The following is a 20,216-nucleotide window of genomic DNA, read 5'->3' as shown; positions in this document are numbered from 1 at the left end:
GGAGTTCATATTCTTTTGTAGTCTAGTTTTCTTGAGCAGAAAGTAAATAAGTTAAATTTTCTTGTAAATTCACAAGTCAAAAGAACTTTTGCATATCTCAGAGATTATTTTTCTATAAAAGAACAATTTACATATAAAATGTTTTCAGCTTCCTTTAAATCATGTTTTTATTGGGTTATTTTTTACACCATGCAGGATATACAGGATGCTCATGATTTGTATATTCAGTTATCATAAATCAACTTCCACATAAAACCAGTAGATATGGGGATTAAAATATTTATCTCAGCCACAATATATGACAGTACTGAATCATTCGTTGTATTTTCATGGTGATATTTTCATGGTGATGCTACTTTTAATTATTGTCATGTAATTAAAAGGATTGTCATAAGAAGCAGCTCATCACTGGTCTCCTCCACTACTTTACAATTTTTACCTTACTGTTGTGCATTGATCTTTGCTCTGCTTTATTAAACATTTATTTTCCCATTACTCTTTATGAAGACCTTTTCTTTAGTTATTCCTTTTTTATCCAATGATCTCTCCATCTTTTTCCATCATGTTACTACAAACAATTTTCTTTTCATCCTTTCCTCTGTTCATATTTCAAAAGGTATTTTGTTAATTGAATTTTTCACCTCATGTTACTCAAATAGGTGCACTGAGTGCATTTGTGAATGTCATATTCAGAGAAGGGTTCACCCTGGTTAATTAATTTCATGTTCCACGGATCATTTGTGTGAGAGTGCCTACTAACCACCAGGTGGAATTGGATCAGTACTAACTGAAGCATAAATGGCAAAAATAAATCAATCATTTGCTCCAGTTTTTAAATATATTTATACATCTTCCACCAGCAGGAGCAGTTTGATCAGTGCTAACTGAAACATAAATCACAAAAGATGAATCTGTCACTTGGCATGATTATAATTTTTAATTAATATGTAAAATTGGATGTGCATAATTATATGTTATTAATCAATTTCTCTGTTAATGACAGATGCTTTGGGACCATGACACATTTGGAATGAATGATTTTCTTGGAAGTTTATCTCTTGGGTTAGATGATATAAGAAGAGCTTCCTTGGGAGATGAAGCACTTTTTTTCTCTTTGCAAGGTGTTCGCAGTGGAGCTGTAGAACTAAAGATTAGAGTGATTTCTGAAGACACTGAGGTAATCAATTTCTTTTACAGTTTGTCTTTTTAGCATTACAACTGTAAGGAGTGCAAAATTTACATCATATTTGGCTGAATCATGGGTACCTTACCTTTCAGGAAAACTTGTGTTATTTATAGAGCAAGGCTAATTTGCTTTTTTTCCATTATTGTCTGTTTTTAAACTATCTGGAATTGTTTAACACATTTCCTGCTAGTAAATTTTATTGTGCTTGTTTTTTCTGTCACAGTTGAGTAAACCATTAATTAAATTTTGTATGCTTACATAATGTCTAAAGATATTCTTGCTGAATTGTGGGTAATAACAACCTTCTTTTTCTTTTTTAGTGAATCTGTTTGTACACCATCTAAGAGAAAAATAGTATTAAGAAATTCCCTTACAATACATACTAGGTGATAGCTGTCTGATATGCAAGAAAAAGGCTGGTCCAAGCATTAGCTTCTGTCATCAAACAAAAGAAAGGAAAGTGTTAAAGTGAATGAAACTGTTCAATAGTTTGAAAGGATTTTGTCCATCTCAGGGAAGAGACAGTTAGATGGCATGTGACAGAAATCAGCATGACTGTCCAATCATTTCATAAGCCTTGTAGCCTCCACCATTTCACCTCTGTTGCAAGATCAACTGTTGGTTCTAACAGTTAATATCTTTATTAGTCTTTCATTTTAAATGTATGAGTCTGCTGCCATCTAGTTAGTGGCACCTCCCCCTTTACTTGGCTGTAGTTTCTTTTGAAGCTAATTTTCTTTTTAGATGGATTCACATACAATAATATTCCTATTACTGACTGTTTTCAGTTGTATAAAGTACTAGAAAGTAGTGGATTGTATGCCCCAATTAACATGAGTAGCCAAGTATCAAATTCCACTTTGAACTCAGGGCAGCTGAAAATGTGCCTCTTGCAGTATTCACTCAAAACTACCGGTATATCTGGTAATTTGATTAAATTATTTGGTCAGTTTCTGTTCCCCATCGTTTCAGCATGTTTTATTAATAATTTTTGTTTTGTAATATTGTATGTATATCTGCTGGATGTCTATATCTCCAATTCCTCTTTGTCCCACAATGAGAACAGGAACTTTATTCCTCATTTAACTACATTAAAATTTACACAGATGAGTTAATCATGAATAATCCCTTGATGTGTGGTATGAGGATGAAAAAATGGTAGGTTTATGGTATGACATTGAAGGGCTGTGTACGTCTTCTTATTTTAGTGTGTTACATCGATGGTGCAAAATGTTTATAAGGCTAGGATTGAAAATGGTGGCCACATATGGAACACAATTGCTGTAAGAACAGTTTGTCAGGAGATGTGAAATGTTGAAGTAACAAAGTGACTGTGAGAATTAGTGACATCTCTCATGAATCCATATACATAAAGTTACAGTTGTGATCTGTTAGCATCCAAATATGTGTGCAATGTTATTTGTGAAAAAAGCACTCCAGTCACACCAAAAGCCTTTTAAAGGCAATGCAATTTTCAAACAGTTGGTGACCATTAATAAATTTGTTAATTTCATGTTTTGGCATATGCATCTACTACAACTATTAGAAGAATAAATAAGGTATCTGAGCATAGGAACAGCAAAGCTATAGTAATATTTAGTGCTGATGTTGCTTCCCAGTTTTCTCATTGTCTGTCTGTATAATTGGTACTATTTGAAACATAAGAAATTTTTTGGTGTTCTTATTCTCTGGTACAACATTTGTTACTTACTGCCACTAACTTTTTCAGTACTCTGTATGTATTCTCCTTTGCATTATCACATGTTACAAAGAAGTTAAGCTGATTTTTAGAAACACTTGAAGAGAAGTCCATTGTTTATCTATACTTTCTAATCATTGCACATTCTGTTCTGAATATTGAGAGAGCTATATTGATGCCCTCTCTTTAAATCCTATTATTTTCTGTTTCCTACCTGCTTGTAGTAGATTTTTCAGTGCTAAGGTAATTAATTTATCATCTGTACTCTTGAGCACTGTTCATTTGTCATGCCATATGTCGCTGCATCTCAAATATATTGTCTTTAGTTCCTTCAGTATTTTGCCTCTGTATTATATTTTTGCTCATAGTTAATAATGCTTTAAATACCTGCCTATGAGAAAACTATTTCTTGTTGTCTCATTTTCCACAGTCTTCTTCCTAAATACTTAATGCATGTTTTTGCTAGCTAGACAGGCTGGAAGTGAAAGTCACATTTGTACATTTATTTTAATAATAGTTTTTATTTCATTCATTTGTGTGTATGTGAAATAAACTTTTGTTATGCTTTGCTATGGCATTTAGTCTCAGAGCTGTCATGCAAGCAGCAACAGCAGTACAAGTTCTCCCCGGTTACCAGTACGGCGTCAGAATGAAGCACATGTACCCCCTCCTGCCCCTCCCCGGACTGTCTCTTTGACTACACGGGTGTCATCAAGACAGACAGGAGGAACATCTGTTACTGCTGGTGAGTTATGGCACATCTTCATACTGGAACAGCCACATGATCTTTTTTCTCTACAAACTGCACTTCTTCTTGACATCTGACCTTGCTCGACATATGAGACCTGCATCAGCCTTCTTTTTCAAAAAGAATCACTCAGCTAATTCGTAACTTGTACTTAGCATGCCACTGGCTATCCAGATTTTGAGAAGCACCTTATATTTTTCGTTTGTCATACAACATTTTTTATCACATAGACTTTGTAAAAGAGTGTCATTATCTGCTTCACTTATACAGTTCAGTCTTATCTTCTCTTCAATTCATCACATTCTTAGATACTGCTGCAATAAAATCTCATCTGTTGCATTATTTATCCATGATGTATCATAAATTTGCTTGATTCATTTATGTACTGCTATTCAATGTGTTCCTAAACAGTGGCGCCTATATTATCTTTTCAGTTTATTTACAGTGCTATATCAAGTATTCCCTCTTCTTCTCTGCCACAAACTACATTTATGTAGTGTTTTATTTTCAGTTTTTACACTAATAATATTAAGAATAACCTCCTGTAATAGATTTCTACAATTCATAAAACTATAATAGTTGATGCTCCACCAGAAGAGGAAGCGATGAAATATACATTTCTGGCCTTCAGCGTATTTTGGTGAGCAACAACCATCCATTTCATAAATTTTGTTTTGAGTATAATCATAATTTTATTTTTTTAATCTTCTGTTAGAGTTTTTTAGTGATTCTGTATTATATTATTGTTGGCAGTGTTCCTCACATAAATAAAAAGTACACAGAAAAAAATCAGAACAGGCAACAATTCATTTGTTATTTAATGGTGAGTAACACACAGACAGTCTTCAGCATTAGATGATTGTGCTAGCTTTTGTTATTCTTCAGTCACTGGGACAAACATTTTGGTCTCTCTCTCTCTCTCTCTCTCTCTCTCTCTCTCTGTCTCTGTCTCTGTCTCTCTCTCTGTCTCTGTCTGTCTCTCTCTCTCTCTCTCTCTCTCTCTCTCTCTCTCTGTGTGTGTGTGTGTGTGTGTGTGTGTGTGTGTGTGTGTGTGTGTGTGTGTAAGAAGAGCAAAAGCTTGAAAGCAACTACTTACACAACCAATTATTTTTCTGCTTGTCATTGTTCTCTCTTTTATACACTGGAATTTCTGCCGTTGTAATATTTTTGTAAAAACAGTAATGTTATAAATGTATTACCTTCATGGGAGCAGAAAATCCTCCGCAAAGCAGAGCGACACTTGTGAACATCCATCTCAGGGTTTTCAATTCAGAATTGTGTCCCCATACAACTGAACAGAGAGAGAGAGAAAGGAGAATAAAGAAAATGACATGATGTGAAATTAAAAAAAATGAGGTAAAACTCTTAGAATCCAAAGACAAGATGCACACTGCATTTACCAGACAAGGGGAAGAAAGTTTTCCACTTTGTTGGATCCATCCTTGTTTACGGTCTGCCATTCCATTTATTGTTTTCCTTCTTTTTTCTGTGTGACATAGAAAGAAGAAGAAACCATGATTCTGGTTAATTATATTCAAAGGAGGGCTTTCTCCTTGACATTTTATTTGGCTTGTAATTTCTGTCATGCTTATGCAGACTTCATTTAATTCCTGTATGGGTATCTATTCCTTCCAGAAAGATTACCAGTGAAGACAATATTGATGGTGCAATTGATATATTGAAAGGTATATGTAATTCCCTTAGGTTGTTTATGACATAACTGATTATGAATTTGAAAAAATGCCTAATTCACATTTATGTAATTTAGGAGTAAGGGCAACAACTCACTAAATAGTACAAGTGTTGAGTTGTCAACAGTCATCATTATGACATACTGCATATAAAGTATAGGAAACCAAAATTAAATAAAAATTGCTACTAGTTGCAGAGAGCAAAGAAAGGGCAATGTAGATTCATAAAGGAATTATCATCTATTACCAAAATACACACCAATTGTTGTTAAGCAAGATATAAGCAGAACGTGAAAGTCTTCTGTTCATATTATTTTTAGATTTTGAGAAAGGGTATGATCAGATCAACAGAGAATAATTGTGGGAAATATTGGAGTGATAAGACTTCCAAGATATTTAATGAATCCCATTGAGCCACTGTATGAAACACGGTCATAGACATTAACATTTACTACCTGAAAATCAATCATTGATTTAAACAAGGATACTAGCTTTATCTTTCATTCTTTGTCAATATCGATAAAATTTTTCAGGACTGGAAAGGCAATCCAAAAAGTATAAATTTGAGGAGCAATGAAACATTAAACCATGCTCTATACCCTATTGATAAAGTATTATTAACTGATTGAAAAGTCAGATTGCAAGAATATGTGACAAATCAAACAAAATATAATACATCAATGAAAGTAATCAATTTTTTAACAGTATAATATAATAGGATGGATAAAAAATGTACTCACCAAGTGGCAGCATGAGAAAGCACGTAAATTTATGGAAATGTGCAAGCTTTTGGATCAAGTGGCTTTTTCTTCTGGCAGAAGGGTTGGAGGAAAAGGAAGAGGGATGAAGGAAAAGGACTAGTGAGGTTTAGGAAATGGGGAGACTTACATAGAAGTCACACTGGATCAGGGGAGCCTTATGGATGGAATGAGAAGCAAATACCATTCCTTCTAGTCAAGGGAGCCATACGAGATAGGATGAGAAGGAAAGATCTTTCCTTCTGCTATCTGCCACAAGGAGCCACTGGGGCTGAGAGCTTGCACATTTTCATAACTTTTATATGTGTTTTCTCCAGCTGCTGCTTGATTAGTAGATTTTTTATATATTCAGTTATCTTAAACAGAATGTTTTATTTATTTATTTATTCCATGTTCCATGCTGCAATGAGTTCATCTTGAATGAGCATGTGTTTTAATAAATTATGATCTGACACAAAAACTAGCACTCAGAGTGGCAAAGAACTAAATGTTATATCATCCCCTAGAGAGCCAAAATAAACACTTATGTTTCACATGAAGATTTCATAGCCAACAGTGTCACTTGGTGTTGTAAATTTAAAAGTTCCGAATGAAAATCTCAGCAAGTAAAACAAAAGCTATGGAAATAATAGAAAATGTGATAAATTAGTTAAAATTATTGTAGGTCATCAAATGATTGAACAAGTAAATTAATTCAAATATTTAGGATGTGAAATATCAATTTATTTCAGCAGCACAGATTTAGAAAAAACTTCACGAAAATATGATGGAGTGAACAGTGGCATAAAAAAATATCTGGGCAAAAATATGTGGAAAGAGTTAACAATCAGATTACAAATAGGTGTCAACAGTTGCAATACTAGATGCTGGTGTAACATGGTCTTGGTTAACTTTGTAGAAGAACAAGAAGAGTAACAGCCCAAGTGATATTTGTTAGCTGTATGTTTGATGCAAATTTTAAGAGGCAAACTCATAAGTATTGACTTATGGAAATCACTTGGAGTTACAATTAGTGTAGTAGAAAGCATGAGGGAGTACAAACACAAATGGTTCCAGTAGATAATACTAATGTCCCATGGCAGCCCCATCACAAGCACTCTGATACATAGACTCATGAGATTAGGTACAAACCAGGAAATGACAGTAAGAACAGTCTCCCCTTTGTCTTCAGAAGAGAACTCCACCCAAACTTTGATTTGGAGGAAGAATTTTATGCTTTCTTGTTTAATGACGGATCTGGTATAAAAAGCCACAAATTTCAGATATTGAAAGTTATTCATCTAGAGCATTTTAAGTTATTTTAAACCAATAGATTTATTTGTAAGTTAGATAAATATTAGTTGAGACCAAGTTCAGAGTATTTTTTATTTGTTGGGGTTCCTGATCTACTTGGATCAATGAAAGGGTGTTACAGAACTTGTCAACAATTTCCAGTGGAAGATATCAGAAGTAAATACTCTGTGTCTTATAATGTTACTCTTAAAATTATGAGAGCAGGCACTTAAAGGTGATTCAACCAGTGTATTGCTTCTTGTCACATAGTCTCACGTAATGATCACAGTTGTAAAATTTGAGAATGTTTGAGGTCTACGTATGTGTGACGTTAATTTGGTGACTTGTATGTACATAACCTACCTCTGCTATCCCACTGTGGAAAGGAGACCCACAGTTTATCACAGAATCCAAACCACATGTTGTTTCTCATGACTCCTCACATCGCTGAGAGATTAAGGCCGCGTTAAAATGAAGACTGAAAACTTTGTGGTCCAACCAAGATTCAGTTCTGCAACCTCTTTGTTTCCAAGGATACCCTTTACTGCTACACCACCAGGTCTGGCATGTACATAGATAGTTCATCTATTAGTTTTGGTGAGTGATTTTGTTGGGTATCAAAATATGTGAGATACGAGGGTGATTTGAAAAGTTCTCGGAATCACCAGGAGAGGTCAGCACTAGAGTAACAAGTTGTTCATGTGATATTCATTGGACTGTTGCCTGTAAACATGTGTCACATCAGTGCTCTTGGAAGAGAGCTGTGGCGATGATGTGGCTCTGTTGTTGTTCCCGTATTGTGATTTGTGAATATGGAAAAAAATCGAAATTTGAGCATTGATTAAGGTACTTCATAGAGAAAGGTATGAAAGCAAAAGACATTCATGCTGATTTCCAGAATTCACTGGTGGACACTGCTCCTTCATATTCAACTGTTTCCAAGTGGATAAATGAATTTAAATTTGGTTGGGAGAGCTTAGATGATGATCCGCACAGTGGTCGGCCAAGATGTGTCACTACTCCAGAAATCATTCCAAAAGAGCACAAAATGGTCATGGAGGATTGCCGATTGAATGTGCATGAAATTTCTCATGCTTGCCAGATGTCATCTGAAAGGGTATATTACATTTTAACTGAGGAATTACAAATAAAAAAATATCTGCAAGATGGGTGCCGCGACTCGTGGTGCTGGGTAAAAAACGCATGAAAATGGACATATCTGAACAATGTTTTGCCTGGTTTAGGAGAAACAAACAATATTTTTTGTACCGGTTTGTGACCACAAATGAAACTTGAGTGCACTACTATACCCCAGAGACAAAATAACAGTCAGAGCAGTGGAAACATGCTGATTCTCCACCACCAAAGAAAGCAGAAAGCAAAGACAATTCCTTCGGCGGGAAAGGTCATGGCGTCATTGTTCTGGGATGTGAAGGGGATTCTATTTGTAGATTATCTCCCAACTGGGCAAACAATTAGGCCAGGTTTAGCAAGGAAGAGAGTCATCTTCCATCAAGACAGTGCTCACCTGCACACATGTGCCTTTGCCTTATCAAAATTACACGAACTAAGGTACGAATTGTTGCCACACCCACCTTATTCACCTGATATGGCTCTGTCAGACTTCCATCTCTTCCCAAAACTGAAAATTTTTCGTGATTGGCGAAGATTCATTTCAAATGAAGAACTTATAGCAGAGTTGATAACTATTTGGCAGACCTGGAGGAAACTCATTTTTGAGAAGGGATCAAGGCACTGGAACGTCGTTGGTCCAAGTACATTAATGTACAAGGAGACTATGTTGAAAATAAAAAAAGTTTCAGTGGTGTAAGTTGTTTTTTTCTATTCCGTTCTGAGAACTTTTCAAACAACCCTCATACATGGCAATATCTTTTGACTGCATTGACTTAGAAGCTTAAATTATTTACTGTAGACTGTAGTATTTGGTGTAAATTTCAACTAGATACCTCTATCCATTCCTGAGAAAAAGGGTCTTAACAGATAGACCAACAGACAACAAATTGCGGAAAAGTATTTTTTATGTGATATAATTATAAATTAACAAGTTTTCTGGATTTTTTCCTTTACTTGGATTGTGAAACCTTGCCTCTTTCGCAATTTCAAGATTTGAAATCAATGGGAAGTACCCTATAGATTTTGATAAGTGAGTCTGCAAGTATCAAAGCAGCGAAATAAATGACCATATCTTTTGATTACATTGACTTAGAAGTTTAAATTTTTCACACTGCACTGTGTATGGTGTCTTACCACATACAAATGTTGGTATAAATGTTTTGAAATTAGTGCTTGAAGAAGAAATGACCAGCAGTAGGCAGGTGATATGGAATATACCACAATTTCAGAGGATTTGGGAAATTAATTGCATTGTCCATGAACACTGTGAGACACAGTGACATTTACTCTGAAGTGCCAAAGAAACTGGTATAGGAATGTGTATTCAAATACAGAGATATGTAAATAGGCAGAATACAGCTCTGTGGTCGACAACACCTATAAAAGGCAACAAGTTTCTGGCGCAGTTGTTAGATTGGTTACTGCTGCTACAATAGCAGGTTGTCAAGATTTAAGTGAGTTTGAATGTGGTGTTATAGTCCACGCATGAGCAATGGGACACAACATCTCCAAGGCAGCAATGAAGTGGGGATTTTCCTATACAAACTTTTCACAAGTGTACCTTGAATATCACAAATCTAGTAAAACATTGAATCTCCAACATCACTGCAACTGGAAAAAGATCCTGCAAGAACAGGACCAATGTCAACTGAAGAGAATCATTCAGTGTGACGGAAGTGCAACCCTTCCCCAAATTGCTGCATATTTCAGTGCTGGGCCATCAACAAGTGTCAGTGTGTGAACTGTTCAATGAAACATCATCGATATAGGCTTTCCTTGATGACTGCATGACACAAAGCTTTATGCCTCGCCTCTATGCATCAGCACCGACATTGGACTGTTGGTGACTAGAAACATGTTGCCTGGTCAGTCAAGTCTTGTTTCAAATTGTATCGAGCAGATGAATGTGTACAGGTTTGGAGACAACCTCATGAATCCATGGACACTGTGTGTCAGTGGGGGACTTTCAAGCTGGTGGAGGCTCTGTGATGGTGTGGGGCGTGTGCAGTTGGAGTGTTACAGGACCCCTGGTACATCTAGATATGACTCTGACAGGTGACACATACGTAAGCATCCTGTCTGATCATTGCATCCATTCCTGTCCATTGTGCATTCTGATGGACTTTTGCAATTCCAGCAGGACAATGTGACACCTCCACATGTCCAGAATTGCTACAGAGAGACTCCAGTAACACTCTTCTGAGTTTGAACACTTCTGCTGGCCACCAAACTCCCCATACATGAACATTATTGAGCATGTCTGGGATACCATACTGCATGCTGTTCAGAAGAGATCTCCACCACCTCGTACGCTTACAGATTTATGGACAGCCGTGCAGGATTCGTGGTTTCAGTTCCCTCCAGCACTTCTTCAGACATTAGTCGAGTCTGTGGCACGTTGTGTTGCAGCACTTCTGCATGTTCACGGGGCCCTATACAATATTAGGCATCTGTACCAGTTTCTTTGACTCTTCAGTGTAGTAACTCTACAAGTTTATAACAGCTAAGCAGCATCTACAATGGTCTAATGATCTATGGATATGACTAGTTCTACCTGTTGACCAGTTGTTCTAAAGTGTACTATGAAGACCTTTAATGAGGAACTGCAGAATTAGTGTCCCAAGAGAAACTTCAGAAGAAACAGAAACTACTGCATAATAGGTGTAAAGCACAGCATAGGACTATAGGTACTGCAATGCTGAATGAAACGCGTTCGGTTGTCAAGAGAGCAATGTGTGAAGCCTGCAGTGATGACCATAGGAGAATGCTGTCAGATGATCTTTCATAAAACCTAAATAAAATCTCATTGTATGTAAAGGCTGTTAATGCCACAAACGTAATGTCCAGTTACTTGTGAAGAAGACAGGAAGTGAACTTGAGGGTAGCAAAGCAAAACCTGAAATGCTGAACTCTGTTTTAAAATGTTCCCTTTCAAGGAAAATCCAGAAGGATTGCTCCAGTTTATCCTCACACCACTTAGAAGATGAGTGAAACAAGTGTGAATGTCAGAAATGTTGGAAAACAGCTGAAATCATTAAAATTGAACAAAGCTACAGGACCTGTTTTAACTGTAATCTTTCATAGATCCCAGAAACAAAAACTGGTGCCCAGTAGTTGGAAGAAAGCACAGGTCACACCCATATACAAGAAAGTTAGTAGAAGTGATCACAAAACTACCATCCTATATTCTTGACGTTGCTTCAAGGTAGAATCTTAGAGCATATTCTGAGCTCAAACACAATGAGGTATCATGAACAGAATGACCTCCTCTATGCCAGCCAGCATCAGTTCTGACAACGTTGGTCACACAAAACCCAAGTCACACTTTTTTCCCATGACTTGCTGAAACCTTTGGATCAAAGCAGTCAGGTAGAACAGTATTTCTTGATTTCTGAAAAGCATTTTATATTATATCACATCTGCGCTTTTTGTCAAAAGTACAATCATATAAGGCATCAGACAAAATATATGTCTGGTTTGAGGATTTCTTTGTAGGGAGATTGCAGTATTTTATCTCAGATGGAGTGTTACAACAGATGTAAAAGTAATTTCAGATGTGCCCCTAGGGAAGTGTGTTGGGTTTCTTGCTGATTGTGTTGTTTATTGATGATATTGTGGACAATATTAATATTAGCATCAGACTTTTCAAAGTGGTGCAGTGATTGGCAACTTGGTTCAAATGTTCAAAAATGTGAATATTAGTGAACCACAGTTGGAATCTGTAAACTCTGCAACACTTTGTAGGGCACAAGGTGGAACAATTGCATGGGCTCAGTCATGGGTGAAGCAGGTAGCAGACTTTGGTTCATTGGTTGAATGATAGGAAAATGCAATCAGCCTGCAAAGGAGGTTGCTTACATATCACTCATGTGACCCAGCTTAGAATATTGCTCAAGTGTGTGGGACCCGTACCATACACAGCTGTCGAGGGATATTGACATATACAGAGAATGGTGGCATGAATGGTCACAAGTTTGTTTGACCTGTGTCACTGAGGTTTTGAAAGAACTGAACTGGCAGACTCTTGAAGATAGACAGAAACTGTCCGGAAAAAGCCTATTTACAAACTTTCAAAAAACTGCTTTAAATGATGATTCTAAGAATATGCTACAACCCCCTACAAACCATTCACTTAGTGCTCATGAGGATAAGATTAGTTTAATTACAGCATACATAGAGACATTTAAATACTTATTCTTCCCACACTCAACATGTTAATGGAACAGGAAGAAACCTAATACTGGTACAATGGGTCACACCCTCTGTATGCACATCACTGTTCTTTGCAGAGTGTAGAAGTAGATGTAGAATAGTTGTTTCTGAAGCATATAATAATGTACAAATGTATTAGTAGGAGATGTAAAAATTTGCAGCATACTGTACTTGCAGTGTAAACAAAAGTGTTGATTTTCTAAACAGCAATAATAGGACAATAAGGATGGTTAAGCTTAAGTATCTTCAAAGTAAGTCAGAAATGGAAGTACATTATATAGGCGGAGTGAGAAGGGAATCAGATCCAGATGATGTATATTGGGAGGAATTAAAAGTTGCCTGATGCTTTTTAGAAAATTTGTTTTAGTGGTGTGTGTGGATCATGATGAGATGAGCTGTCATTAGCAATATTGTACCTACCCTATTTCCTATAGTTTGATCCATCAACTGCAAAAGTAGCAGATATCTCATCTGCCTGATGAATAATATTTATGGAATTATCAGCTTTGAAGTATATGAGAGCTTAATGTTTAGAAGTTCTAAATTGTAGATATTTTGAAGATATTTTAGAAAAGATTATAAATCTTTGTTGATGTCCATGGATGAAATGTTGTTGATTATCTTAAAATTGCAGACAGAAAGCAAAGTATTTTTACTAAAATTTAAAGGGAAAAGAATATCTGACCAATACTGCCCTTAAGAGGGCAAAACTCCAAGAACTGTTGATTGAGAATTATTTTAGTATGATATTTGGTATCAGAATGATGGAGAGACTGTGTGAAGAAATAAAACTTCAACATTAAGCTAACTAGTTACTCTTATGTACGAGGGTGGTTTGAAAAGTTCTCGGAACGGAATAGAAAAAAGTACTTACATCACTGAAACTTTTTTATTTTATTTTTCAATGTACCGTATTTACTCGAATCTAAGCCGCACTTTTTTCCGGTTTTTGTTATCCAAAAAACTGCCTGCAGCTTAGAATCAAGTGCAAAGCAAGCGGAAGTTCTTAAAAATGTCGGTGAGTGCCACCACAACTTATTTCTGCCACCGAATATACAGGGTTATTACAAATGATTGAAGCGATTTCACAGCTCTACAATAACTTTATTTTGTGAGATATTTTCACAATGCTTTGCACACACATACAAAAACTCAAAAAGTTTTTTTCAGCCATTCACAAATGTTCGATATGTGCCCTTTAGTGATTCTGCAGACATCAAGCCGATAATCAAGTTCCTCCCACACTCGGCGCAGCATGTCCCCATCAATGAGTTCGAAAGCATCATTGATGCGAGCTCACAGTTCTGGCACGTTTCTTGTTAGAGGAGGTTTAAACACTGAATCTTTCACATAAACCCACAGAAAGAAATCGCATGGGGTTAAGTCGGGAGAGCGTGGAGACCATGACATGAATTGCTGATCATGATCTCCACCATGACCGATCCATCGGTTTTCCAATCTCCTGTTTAAGAAATGCCGAACATCATGATGGGAGTGCGGTGGGGCACCATCCTGTTGAAAGATGAAGTCGGCGCTGTCAGTCTCCAGTTGTGGCATGAGCCAATTTTCTGCGGGCTAGCGTGAAACTTGCCGCACGCGTTCAACCATTTCTTCGCTCACTGCAGGCCGACCCGTTGATTTCCCCTTACAGAGGCATCCAGAAGCTTTAAAATGCGCATACCATCGCCGAATGGAGTTGGCAGTTGGTGGATCTTTGTTGAACTTCGTCCTGAAGTGTCGTTGCACTGTTATGACTGACTGATGTGAGTGCATTTCAAGCACGACATACGCTTTCTCGGCTCCTGTCGCCATTTTGTCTCACTGCGCTCTCGAGCGCTCTGACGGCACAAACCTGAAGTGCGGCTTCAGCCGAACAAAACTTTATGAGTTTTTCTACGTATCTGTAGTGTATCGTGACCATATGTCAATGAATGGAGCTACAGTGAATTTATGAAATCGCTTCAATCATTTGTAATAGCCCTGTATGTAGCGCTACACAGGCATGCTTTGTAGGCACAAACATAAGTACTGGCACCAAAACCTCTGCGTCAGTAAATAAATTTAAAGAAAAGGTGGAAGACAAGCTTTTTTTCTCCGCGCTGAGTTTCGACCACTGCATTTTCATACATTATCCAAAGAAGTAAATACAAATTCCGTATTGTTCATCTTCAAATGTAGCAGCATTTCAATGTACTACGAAAACGCGACTGGCAAGAATGTTTAGGATGTTTGTCAATATGGCCAACTCTACATTCTGATTTTTTCCCTATCTGTGAGAAGAGATGGTTGCTAATAGGAACTTTTATAAATTGTGAATCACATGCAGTATTCTCGTCACCATAAGAATAATATGAATATAAACATTTTGCCGTGTATTGTTTCGTGTTTGCTGCTATCTCATTTAAATCCTGTCTGCGTAATAAACCACAAAACTAGAGTGAGACAACAGCGAACGCGGAAGAATATACATATCATGTCATGTTTATATTCGTATTATTCTTATGCTAAACAGTGATACAGTCAGAAATGAAGTGAGGCAATTGACTAGATTTTTAAATCTAAGATGACTCTAATTTTTGTGCAGAATGTAATATGCTAAAGAGGCGCTTGCAAAGATTTTCAAACGGAGAAAAATTTTCGCTAAACTCTCGTTCAGAACATCTTCTATCATACGCAGTCTATTATTTGGTTCTTGTTAATCATTATCAAAGAAAGCAGCAGTATAAGTAACAACAAGTAGCAGTCTCTTGCCATTGTTTCGCTAATGAGATGATTCCTCTCTCTCTCTCTCTCTTTTTTTTATTTGTAAGCGGCGGTAGCACGCACAAAAGCAAGCCATGCCGCGATCGGCGACAGGCCATAAACACGCAGTATCAGAGTACGACAAACAATGCATGACCCAGTACAGTAATGCATTTTCAGCGTAGAGTGACGTAAACACCTATAACAAAGAAAACTGCGCTTATCAGATCAAAGAAAAATAAGCAATCAATTCAAACTAGACGAAGCACGTGAAAAAGGAAGGGTACCCGTATAAATACGGGCGGAGTGCCTGACACATAGCAATGGCTACCTGGTAAAACTTAACTGCTAAGCTTACGACTCGAACCAAACTACTGTAGCTGTATCGTCATTCATTCGACCAAAATTGTCTCATATTACAGTGGACCAACTTTGTTTCGATTTGGAGATGTGGACTAAAACTTTTCTCTCCCCTTGAATTTCAAGTCTCAAATTTCAGGTGCGGCTTAGATTCGGGAAATTTTTTTTCCTTGATTTCGAGTCTAATTTTTCAGGTGCGGCTTAGATTCGAGTGCGGCTTAGACTCGAGTAAATATGGTAGTCTCCTTGTAGATTAATGCTCTTGGTCCAGTGATGTTCCAGTGCCTTGATCCCATCTCGAAAATGAGTTTCCTCCAGGCCTGCAAAATAGTTGTGAACTCCGGCTATCAGTTCTTTGTTTGAAGTGAATCTTCATCCACCAAGAAAAATTTTCAGTTTTGGGAAGAGATGGAAGTATGACAGAGCTATATCAGGTGAATAAGGTGGGTGTGGGAACAATTCATATATTAGTTTGTGTAATTTTGCCATGGTGATAGCTTTACCATGGCGACAGTACGTTTTTGACCCAGTGTCAAGAGTCACAGCACCCTTCCTGCAATAATTTTTTTCATTTCTGATACTTCAGTTAAAATGTGATATACCCTTTCAGATGACATCTGGCAAGCATGAGCAATTTCACACTCTTTCAATCGGCTATCCTCCATGACCATTTTGTGCACTTTTGCAATGATTTCTGGAGTAGTGACACATCTTGGTCGACCACTGTGCGGATCACCATCTAAGCTCTCCCAACCAAATTTAAATTCATTTGTCCACTTGGAAACAGCTGAATATGAAGGAGCAGAGTCCCCCAGTGTATTCTAGAAATCAGCATTAATGTGCTTTGCTTTTATACCTTTCTTTACGAAGTACTTAATCACTGCTCGAAACTCAATTTTTTCCATCTTCGCAAATCACTACGAGGGAACAACAACAGAGCCATATCATTGCCAAAGCTCTCTTCCAAGAGCATTGACATGGCACATGTTTACAGGCATCAATCCAATGAATATCATGTGAACAACTCATTGTGCTAGTGCTGACCTCTTGTGGTGATTCCGAGAACTTTTCAAACCACCCTTGTTAGTAAAAGATAACAATCTCAGCTCAGAAGTTTCAATGATCCTTTGTTCTATTTGTTCATGTATAAAGAGTGGTTCAGAAAATTTGTTGCATGATGTTTCATTGACAATACAGCAAGATTCAGGACTGATTCAAAATGTTAGAGTGCAGGCTTTTGCAGCCACAGTCTGCTTCAATAAAGTTCTTGTGTATTTGAAAGCAGAATCATGATGCGATACAACTACTGACATTTCAGCTACTACTGCAGGCAACCTTCATTGGTGTGACTGGTTGTGATTTATGGTTACTGATTCATATATATATTAATTGAAAATGACTGACCAGTGTGACATAATATGTGTTGATTGAGTTGCTAGGGATATTCAATATTAATTTTTTATTTGTTGTCATTGGTAAATCCAGTGGAGGCAGAACTTATGATATAATGCTGCTTATGCATTAGCTGGTGGTGCTTATGTCCTGTCAGTGCTTCTTTTTGCTTCAATTTTGGGGTTTACGGTAGATGATGAGGCAACTCTGTAGGCATGCAGTAACTGGCACAATGAAATAGGTAAGAACTTGTAGCCCTTTTTGCTGTTCGTGCTGGATGGCCGTTTCGACACCTAGATGATCTGTCTGATTTTTGCTTATTGGTAAGTGGCTGCCTAGAAAAAACATTGCTTTATTTGAATTGTATGGACCTGCCATACCTTTCTTCGTGTTCTGCATTGTGTCCAGCCATTTTCAAATAGAGTGTATAAAGCAGTAACCGCAAACCACTGGTGGTTACCCTGATGAAGGTTGTGTGCAGTAGTAACCAAAATATTTATGATGGTCACACACCCACAAGAATTTTATTGAAATGGCTCAAAAGTCACCTAAGAGAAAGGCAGCTGATGCAAATGGAGAGCACTTGACAGAAACTCAGAAGTTAAAGTTTGATTCATAATTAGGAGTTGTATGTAATCCATGTTTCTAAACATCTTTTTCTTCGTAAAAATGGAATCATTGCAGTTCAAAATGCAACACTGAAAGAATCTCATATATAACTGGGTATTTACAGACTAAGCTATAGGATAATATGAAAAGAAGTAAGTAAGAAAAAAATAGAATATAAAAATAAAGATGTGACTATTTTGCAAGTAGTAAAGTGAGTGAATTGCCATAGAGTTATCCTTGTTAAGAAGAATACTACACATGATGGAATATAAGAGCTCAAGTTTGAGAAAAAAGTCCATAGCCTTTTTCCCAGATTGTTACAGATTTGATAGATGTCAAGTGGGAGCTACAGTTCACTATTTTAGTCTTTCTTTCAGAAAGATTTCTATGTTATTTTAAATGTATGTGTATATCGATATGTTTCATTGTTAATATACTGTCAACATTCTATGTTACAATAGTCTTGACATACCTAAATTTCTGGAAGTGTGTGTTCCTTACTAAAATAGTGTAACTTTTTTACTATACCAAGAAACTAATAATTAACAATCGGTAAAAATGCTAATCTTTTTCTTTAAAACAGGTGAATCTAATACACAAATGGAATGTAAGCCAACACCAACACCTAATGGTTCCGTGTCTATAACATTACCTGAAACAAGCCATATTCCACCTACTGTTCCTCGTCTGATGGTAACAGAACTGGATGCAGTTTGCGTAGGGGATACAGGTACAGAAAGTGTGCAGCTGACTGATTTGAGAACTGGCCTCACTGTAGACACCTCAGATGGAAATGTTGAAGACCCACCAAGTCCTGGAGATGAAACAGCTGTATTCAAGAAGTGTACTTCTGATTACAGCAGCTTCCGTGTCATGAAGCAAAGGGTATGAGCTTTAGAAGTAAAATACTGTGTGGAAATATAAAGGAAATGCCAAGAGACATACTCTATTAAAGTTTTTGTAGCATGCAAGTTTTAAAGCATTTTTAATATTTTTTTCTTGCTTTGTTATACCCAACTGAGGATTGTGACTGAATTTATTTAGCTGATGTGTTTGCTGTCTTCTTCTCCCAAAATTTCTTTGTTTTCTCACTGAATTTTCTCTTCCATCCTTTTGTCTATATTCCTTTGATTCTAGTTCTTGGCTTGTCTACAAATTGTTAATTCCTGGCTGGTGTTCTGGTTGCATCTTTATCCTTAACCATATCACCTCTGGTGCCAACTTCCTAAAGCATCCATTTGAGATGATAAGATGGAAAATTCTCTTGGTCAGTCAATCATAGTTCCTTATAAGAATCTGACTGTAATATTTTAATTATCCATTCCTGGAAGTGTCAGAAATTTTTTCAGTATGCTGGCACATTCCTGAACATTCCTTCTCATCCGAACTTCACCTAAGCAGACTGAGCCAATAATTTCCCTTAATAGGTATTCTTTCTTGCCGTTATGTGTCTTCAATTAGTGGTATTGGCCTTCAGTTATGGTGGAGAAGGGTGGTGACAAGGACATCTGGCCATCCTGTACCACTGAAATTGCCAAATTGAGACTAACGTGTCAACCCCACAAAGATTCAGGCTAAGGCTAAGAAAAACAATAACTCAGTTGAATTCAATGTCTCATGTGATAGTCTGATTTCCATCATATCTTGTATTATTGCCTATTTCTTCATCTGCTGCCTTCATTACTGCATCTCATAAAGCTACTTAATTCTCTTGTAATGCATTCCTTACACCTCATTCAGTCAGTAGCTGCCTAATGTTCTCTATAAAATTATCAATAATCTCTATTACAAGAAAGAAAGTTGCTACTCACCATACAACAGAGATGCTGAGTTGCAGATAGGCACAACAAAAAGACTCTTACAATCAAAGCTTTTGGCCATTTGCCACACACACACACACACACACACACACACACACACACACGCACACAGATGCAACTCACACACACGGCTGCCTAACGCAGTTGTGTGTGTGAGTTGCGTTTGTGTGTGTGTGTGTGTGTGTGTGTGCGTATTGTTGACGAAGGCCAAGTGCGTATTGTTGACGAATGGCCGAAAGCTTTAATTGTAAGAGTCTTTTTGTTGTGCCTATCTGTGACTCAGCATCTTAGCTGTATGGTGAGTAGCGACTTTCCTTATCATAATATTGTTATGTTCCATCGTGGATTTTCCATTGTTTGATTGTTATCAGTAATCTGTGATTCTTTCAACTTATCCAAGCACCATTTCCTTAATTTTGCTAACTTTCTGTTATTTCTTCAGTTTTAATCTGCAGTTCATAAGCAATAAATTGTGGCCAAAATCCACATCAACCACTGAATGTGTTTGCAATTGAAAATCTGTTTTACTCTTATACAGGGTGTCACAGGAGAAATAGCCTGTTTTCAGGGATGTGATAGGAACACTCATTTGA

At 37.0% G+C, this 20,216-nt stretch overlaps 1 protein-coding gene across 1 annotated transcript in view; it reads left to right on the top strand.

The window, feature by feature from the left end:
* The window catches only part of LOC126094274 (uncharacterized), a 285,093-nt gene that overhangs the window by 203,437 nt on the left and 61,440 nt on the right, over positions 1-20,216 (top strand). The window contains exons 14-16 of the mRNA XM_049908787.1: positions 1,004-1,177; positions 3,468-3,630; positions 18,387-18,688. Of these exons, the coding sequence (XP_049764744.1) occupies positions 1,004-1,177; positions 3,468-3,630; positions 18,387-18,688 (639 nt within the window). The remainder of the gene's footprint in view (positions 1-1,003; positions 1,178-3,467; positions 3,631-18,386; positions 18,689-20,216) is intronic.

Source organism: Schistocerca cancellata, chromosome 1 (assembly GCF_023864275.1).
Source record: "Schistocerca cancellata isolate TAMUIC-IGC-003103 chromosome 1, iqSchCanc2.1, whole genome shotgun sequence".
NCBI classification, from domain to species: domain Eukaryota; kingdom Metazoa; phylum Arthropoda; class Insecta; order Orthoptera; family Acrididae; genus Schistocerca; species Schistocerca cancellata.
This window is presented reverse-complemented; position numbering and strand designations above follow the sequence as displayed.